Below are 8,563 nucleotides of genomic sequence, written 5' to 3'. Positions count from 1 at the left end.
GGCTAAACTCAGGCTTAACTCAGGCTAAACTCAGGATACACTCAGGCTTAACTCAGGCTACACTCAGGCTAAACTCAGGCTTAACTCAGGCTACACTCAGGATACACTCAGGCTAAACTCAGGCTTAACTCAGGCTAAACTCAGGCTTAACTCAGGCTAAACTCAGGCTTAACTCAGGCTTAACTCAGTCTACACTCAGGCTAAACTCAGGCTTAACTCAGGCTAAACTCAGGCTTAACTCAGGCTAAACTCAGGCTTAACTCAGGCTAAACTCAGGCTTAACTCAGGCTAAACTCAGGTTAAACTCAGGCTTAACTCAGGCTAAACTCAGGCTAAACTCAGGCTAAACTCAGGATACACTCAGGATATACTCAGGATACACTCAGGCTTAACTCAGGCTAAACTCAGGCTTAACTCAGGCTACACTCAGGCTAAACTCAGGCTTAACTCAGGCTACACTCAGGCTACACTCAGGATACACTCAGGCTAAACTCAGGCTTAACTCAGGCTAAACTCAGGCTTAACTCAGGCTAAACTCAGGCTTAACTCAGGCTAAACTCAGGCTTAACTCAGGCTACACTCAGGCTACACTCAGGATACACTCAGGCTAAACTCAGGCTTAACTCAGGCTAAACTCAGGCTTAACTCAGGCTAAACTCAGGCTAAACTCAGGATACACTCAGGATATACTCAGGATACACTCAGGCTTAACTCAGGCTAAACTCAGGATACACTCAGGATACACTCAGGCTAAACTCAGGCTACACTCAGGCTAAACTCAGGCTTAACTCAGGCTACACTCAGGCTTAACTCAGGCTAAACTCAGGCTACACTCAGGCTAAACTCAGGATACACTCAGGCTACACTCAGGCTAAACTCAGGCTTAACTCAGGCTAAACTCAGGCTAAACTCAGGATACACTCAGGATATACTCAGGATACACTCAGGCTTAACTCAGGCTTAACTCAGGCTAAACTCAGGCTAAACTCAGGCTAAACTCAGGATACACTCAGGATATACTCAGGCTAAACTCAGGCTAAACTCAGGATACACTCAGGATATACTCAGGCTAAACTCAGGATACACTCAGGATATACTCAGGATACACTCAGGCTTAACTCAGGCTTAACTCAGGCTTAACTCAGGCTAAACTCAGGCTAAACTCAGGATACACTCAGGATACACTCAGGATATACTCAGGATATACTCAGGATACACTCAGGCTTAACTCAGGCTAAACTCAGGATACACTCAGGATATACTCAGGATACACTCAGGCTTAACTCAGGCTTAACTCAGGCTAAACTCAGGATACACTCAGGATACACTCAGGCTTAACTCAGGCTTAACTCAGGCTTAACTCAGGCTAAACTCAGGCTAAACTCAGGCTAAACTCAGGCTTAACTCAGGCTAAACTCAGGTTAAACTCAGGCTTAACTCAGGCTAAACTCAGGCTAAACTCAGGCTAAACTCAGGATACACTCAGGATATACTCAGGATACACTCAGGCTTAACTCAGGCTAAACTCAGGCTTAACTCAGGCTAAACTCAGGCTAAACTCAGGCTTAACTCAGGCTACACTCAGGCTACACTCAGGATACACTCAGGCTAAACTCAGGCTTAACTCAGGCTAAACTCAGGATACACTCAGGCTTAACTCAGGCTACACTCAGGCTAAACTCAGGCTTAACTCAGGCTACACTCAGGCTACACTCAGGATACACTCAGGCTAAACTCAGGCTTAACTCAGGCTAAACTCAGGCTTAACTCAGGCTAAACTCAGGATACACTCAGGATATACTCAGGATACACTCAGGCTAAACTCAGGCTTAACTCAGGCTAAACTCAGGCTTAACTCAGGCTAAACTCAGGCTAAACTCAGGATACACTCAGGATATACTCAGGATACACTCAGGCTTAACTCAGGCTAAACTCAGGATACACTCAGGCTAAACTCAGGCTACACTCAGGCTAAACTCAGGTTTAACTCAGGCTACACTCAGGCTTAACTCAGGCTAAACTCAGGCTACACTCAGGCTAAACTCAGGATACACTCAGGCTACACTCAGGCTAAACTCAGGCTTAACTCAGGCTAAACTCAGGCTACACTCAGGCTAAACTCAGGATACACTCAGGATATACTCAGGATACACTCAGGCTTAACTCAGGCTTAACTCAGGCTAAACTCAGGCTAAACTCAGGCTAAACTCAGGCTAAACTCAGGATACACTCAGGATATACTCAGGCTAAACTCAGGCTAAACTCAGGATACACTCAGGATATACTCAGGCTAAACTCAGGATACACTCAGGATATACTCAGGATACACTCAGGCTTAACTCAGGCTTAACTCAGGCTAAACTCAGGCTAAACTCAGGCTAAACTCAGGATACACTCAGGATACACTCAGGATATACTCAGGATATACTCAGGCTTAACTCAGGCTTAACTCAGGCTAAACTCAGGCTAAACTCAGGCTAAACTCAGGATACACTCAGGATACACTCAGGATATACTCAGGATATACTCAGGCTTAACTCAGGCTAAACTCAGGCTAAACTCAGGATACACTCAGGATACACTCAGGATATACTCAGGATACACTCAGGCTTAACTCAGGCTAAACTCAGGATACACTCAGGATATACTCAGGATACACTCAGGCTTAACTCAGGCTTAACTCAGGCTAAACTCAGGATACACTCAGGATACACTCAGGCTTAACTCAGGCTTAACTCAGGCTTAACTCAGGCTAAACTCAGGCTAAGCTCAGGCTAAACTCAGGATACACTCAGGATATACTCAGGATATACTCAGGATACACTCAGGATATACTCAGGATACACTCAGGCTTAACTCAGGCTTAACTCAGGATACACTCAGGATACACTCAGGATACACTCAGGCTAAACTCAGGATATACTCAGGATACACTCAGGCTTAACTCAGGCTTAACTCAGGCTACACTCAGGCTACACTCAGGATACACTCAGGATACACTCAGGCTACACTCAGGATACACTCAGGATACACTCAGGCTTAACTCAGGCTAAACTCAGGATACACTCAGGCTTAACTCAGGCTAAAGTCAGGCTTAACTCAGGCTACACTCAGGATACACTCAGGATACACTCAGGCTACACTCAGGATACACTCAGGCTTAACTCAGGCTTAACTCAGGCTAACTGGTCTGGTTGTGTTGCAGCTGCAGGAGAGGATCAGTGAGGTGGAGCAGGAGAGAGACCTGCTGAAGGACAACAATGAGAAGCTGGTGAACAGGTGAGAGGCTCAGGAGCAGGTTCCCTCCTTCGTGACTGACTTCAGAGATTCAGCATGTGTGTGTGTGTGTGTGTGTGTGTGTGTGTGTGTGTGTGTGTGTGTGTGTGTGTGTGTGTGTGTGTGTGTGTGTGTGTGTGTGTGTGTGTGTGTGTGTCTGTGTCTGTGTGTGTGTGTGTGTGTGTGTGTGTCAGCGCGCTAGATGTGTCCTGGCAGCAGAGGTTCCAGCTGCAGGAGCAGAAGCTGAAGATGCAGATTTCTCAGCTGGAGACGGCGCTGCAGGCCGACCTCGTCGACAAGAACCAGATCCTGGACAAGATCAAGACGGAGAGAGGTTCCTCTCTCCTTCATATAGCACCTCTTCTGGTTCCTCTCTCCTTCATGTAGCACCTCCTCTGGGTCCTCTCTCCTTCATATAGCATCTCCTCTGGGTCCTCTCTCCTTCATATAGCATCTCCTCTGGTTCCTCTCTCCTTCATATAGCACCTCCTCTGGTTCCTCTCTCCTTCATATAGCACCTCTTCTGGTTCCTCTCTCCTTCATGTAGCACCTCCTCTGGGTCCTCTCTCCTTCATATAGTATCTCCTCTGGTTCCTCTCTCCTTCATATAGCACCTCCTCTGGTTCCTCTCTCCTTCATATAGCACCTCCTCTGGTTCCTCTCTCCTTCATATAGCACCTCCTCTGGTTCCTCTCTCCTTCATATAGCACCTCCTCTGGTTCCTCTCTCCTTCATATAGCACCTTCTCTGGTTCCTCTCTCCTTCATATAGCACCTCCTCTGGTTCCTCTCTCCTTCATATAGTATCTCCTCTGGTTCCTCTCTCCTTCATATAGCACCTTCTCTGGTTCCTCTCTCCTTCATATAGCACCTCCTCTGGTTCCTCTCTCCTTCATATAGCACCTCCTCTGGTTCCTCTCTCCTTCATATAGCATCTCCTCTGGGTCCTCTCTCCTTCATATAGCACCTCCTCTGGTTCCTCTCTCCTTCATATAGCACCTTCTCTGGGTCCTCTCTCCTTCATAGAGCATCTCCTCTGGTTCCTCTCTCCTTCATATAGCACCTCCTCTGGGTCCTCTCTCCTTCATATAGCATCTCCTCTGGTTCCTCTCTCCTTCATATAGCACCTCCTCTGGTTCCTCTCTCCTTCATATAGCACCTCCTCTGGTTCCTCTCTCCTTCATATAGCACCTCTTCTGGTTCCTCTCTCCTTCATATAGCACCTCCTCTGGTTCCTCTCTCCTTCATGTCACATCTCCTCTGGTTCCTCTCTCCTTCATATAGCACCTTCTCTGGTTCCTCTCTCCTTCATATAGCACCTCCTCTGGTTCCTCTCTCCTTCATATAGCACCTCCTCTGGTTCCTCTCTCCTTCATATAGCACCTCCTCTGGTTCCTCTCTCCTTCATGTAACATCTCCTCTGGTTCCTCTCTCCTTCATATAGCACCTTCTCTGGTTCCTCTCTCCTTCATATAGCACCTTCTCTGGTTCCTCTCTCCTTCATGTAGCATCTCCTCTGGTTCCTCTCCTTCATATAGCACCTTCTCTGGTTCCTCTCTCCTTCATATAGCACCTTCTCTGGTTCCTCTCTCCTTCATGTAGCACCTCCTCTGGTTCCTCTCTCCTTCATGTAGCATCTCCTCTGCATGTATGGGGGTTATTCCCTATCTTTATTCAGGAGCGTGGTCTTTAAATTTGAGAGCATACTTTATGTATTTCTTTCCCTCAAACCCTGTCCTCACACTCAAACAGTTCCTGCTTGCACTTAGATTTGCTCTGCTTCGGCTCAAACTGTACGCTTGCACTCAGATATATAGCTGCTTACAGATTTCCTGTGTTCCAGCTTACAACCTTACAAATACAAAACGCTACAAATACAAAACGCTACAAATACAAAACGCTGCGAATACAAAACGCTACAGATACAAAACGCTGCGAATACAAAACGCTACAGATACGAAACGCTACAAATACAAAACGCTCCAAATACAAAATGCTACAGATACAAAACGATAAAAATACAAAACGCTGCAGATACAAAACGCTACAGATACAAAACGATAAAAATACAAAACGCTGCAGATACAAAACGCTGCAGATACAAAACGCTACAAATACAAAACGCTAAAAATACAAAACGCTGCAGATACAAAACGCTACAGATACGAAACGCTACAAATACAAAACGCTAAAAATACAAAACGCTACAAATACAAAATGCTACAGATACAAAACGATAAAAATACAAAACGCTGCAGATACAAAACGCTACAGATACAAAACGATAAAAATACAAAACGCTGCAGATACAAAACGCTACAGATACAAAACGATAAAAATACAAAACGCTGCAGATACAAAACGCTGCAGATACAAAACGCTACAAATACAAAACGCTAAAAATACAAAACGCTACAAATAAAACACGCTACAAAAAGAAAACGCTACAAATACAAAACGCTAAAAATACAAAACGCTACAAATAAAACACGCTACAAATACAAAACGCTGCAAATACAAAACGCTAAAAATACAACACGCTACAAATACAAAACGCTACAAATACAAAACGCTAAAAATACAAAACGCTACAAATAAAACATGCTACAAATACAAAACGCTGCAAATACAAAACGCTACAAATACAAAACGCTCCACATACAAAACGCTAAAAATACAAAACGATACTAATACAAAACGCTAAAAATACAACACGCTACAAATACAAAACGCTACAAATACAAAACGCTAAAAATACAAAACGCTACAAATAAAACACGCTACAAATACAAAACGCTGCAAATACAAAACGCTAAAAATACAACACGCTACAAATACAAAACGCTACAAATACAAAACGCTAAAAATACAAAACGCTACAAATAAAACACGCTACAAATAAAACACGCTACAAATACAAAACGCTGCAAATACAAAACGCTACAAATACAAAACGCTCCACATACAAAACGCTAAAAATACAAAACGATACTAATACAAAACGCTGCAGATACAAAACGATACAAATACAAAACACTGCAGATACAAAACGCTACAGATACAAAACGCTGCATATACAAAACGCTACAAATACAAAACGCTATAAATACAAAACGCTATAAATACAAAACGCTACAAATACAAAACGCTCCACATACAAAATGCTGCAGATACAAAACGCTAAAAATACAAAACGCTCCACATACAAAACGCTAAAAATACAAAACGCTGCAGATAAACAAAAACGCTACAAATACAAAACGCTACAAATACTAAAAAGCTACAAATACAAAACTGCTGCAAATACAAAACGCTGCAGATACAAAACGCTGCATATACAAAACGCTGCAGATACAAAACGCTAAAAATACAAAACGCTACTGATACAAAACGCTCCACATACAAAACGCTAAAAATACAAAACGCTACAAATACAAAGTGATACAAATACAAAACGCTGCAGATACAAAACGCTAAAAATACAAAACGCCGCAGATACAAAACGCTTCATATACAAAACGCTGCAGATACAAAACGCTTCAAATACAAAACGCTGCAGATACAAAACGCTGCAAATACAAAACGCTGCAGATACAAAACGCTTCAAATACAAAACAATGCAGATACAAAACGCTTCATATACAAAACGCTGCAGATGCAAAACGCTGCAGATACAAAACGCTGCAAATACAAAACAATACAGATACAAAATGCTGCAGATACAAAATGCTAGAAATACAAAACGCTACAAATACAAAACGCTACAAATACAAAATACTAGAAATACAAAACGCTGCAAATACAAAATGCTACAAATACAAAACGCTACAAATACAAAATACTAGAAATACAAAACGCTGCAAATACAAAATGCTACAAATACAAAACGCTGCAAATACAAAACGCTACAGATACAAAACGTTGCAAATACAAAACGCTGCAAATACAAAACGCTTCAAGAAGCTCAAACCGTGTCCCCTAAAGCAGGTGAATGTTTACTAAACGCTGTGTAATGTTGGTTGCAGCGCTTCTTTCTTGTTCATTGACACCTGTGGGCCACCGTAGAGTAGGGTATTAACAGTTCTCACTTTGTAGAGGAAACATGAATCATGATGTCAAGATGATTAAATGAACTTCGTTGATATTTCAGAGTCCAGTGAGAAGCTGACGGAGGAAAATAGGAAACTGCAGATCCAGTTTCTGGAGCAGAAGCAGCGACTGGAGGAGATGAACGACCACCTGAGGTTCTACAGCAGGGTGAGAGGAGGATAATTAACATTAAAAATATACAGGTGATAATAGGATGTATATATACAGGTGATAACAGAATACAGGTGATAACATACTGTATATATTCAGGTGATAACAGGCTGTATATATTCAGGTGATAACAGACTGTATATATTCAGGTGATAACAGACTGTATATATTCAGGTGATAACAGACTGTATATATACAGGTGATAACAGACTGTATATATACAGGTGATAACAGGCTGTATATATTCAGGTCATAACAGACTGTATATATTCAGGTGATAACATACTGTATATATTCAGGTCATAACAGACTGTATATATTCAGGTGATAACAGACTGTATATATTCAGGTCATAACAGACTGTATATATACAGGTGATAACAGACTGTATATATTCAGGTGATAACATACTGTATATATTCAGGTCATAACAGACTGTATATATACAGGTGATAACAGACTGTATATATACAGTTGATAACAGGCTGTATATATTCAGGTCATAACATACTGTATATATTCAGGTCATAACAGACTGTATATATTCAGGTGATAACAGACTGTATATATATATAGGTGATAACAGGCTGTATATATTCAGGTCATAACAGACTGTATATATACAGGTGATAACAGGCTGTATATATTCAGGTGATAACAGGCTGTATATATTCAGGTCATAACAGACTGTATATATTCAGGTGATAACAGATTGTATATATACGAGTAACGTGCAGTGTGGATCATGGCTGGTGAGGCACTGACTCTTTGAGAGTCAGATTTACAAATATTATATTTTCACCTTAAAGGTGAGGTAGGTAAGTTTGAGAAACCGGCTCGAGATACACTTTTTGTTATATTCCATGGAATGCTCTTAACATCTGATAGCAATGAATATCTGAAATGCTTTGACAAAAAAATCCATAAAAAAATGTCATCTGTGGAAGCCGTGGTTCTGTAAAAAGCACGACCAATCATCTGAGCCGGCTAAAGTAACTGGATGGCCTACCTGCCTGTCAGCCTTCCAT

At 42.0% G+C, this 8,563-nt stretch overlaps 1 protein-coding gene across 3 annotated transcripts in view; it reads left to right on the top strand.

The window, feature by feature from the left end:
* Window positions 1-8,563, top strand: part of rpgrip1l (RPGRIP1 like) — a 63,452-nt gene that overhangs the window by 33,373 nt on the left and 21,516 nt on the right. For all 3 annotated transcript variants that reach the window (XM_079681084.1, XM_079681082.1, XM_079681083.1), the window contains exons 9-11: window positions 3,206-3,279; window positions 3,471-3,610; window positions 7,426-7,532. In XM_079681084.1, the coding sequence (XP_079537210.1) occupies window positions 3,206-3,279; window positions 3,471-3,610; window positions 7,426-7,532 (321 nt within the window). The remainder of the gene's footprint in view (window positions 1-3,205; window positions 3,280-3,470; window positions 3,611-7,425; window positions 7,533-8,563) is intronic.

The sequence above is a fragment of the Notothenia rossii genome (assembly GCF_949606895.1).
Source record: "Notothenia rossii genome assembly, chromosome: 5".
Classification (NCBI taxonomy): Eukaryota; Metazoa; Chordata; class Actinopteri; order Perciformes; family Nototheniidae; genus Notothenia; species Notothenia rossii.
Note: the sequence above shows the minus strand (reverse complement) of the source record. Positions and strands in the feature narration are given on the sequence as shown.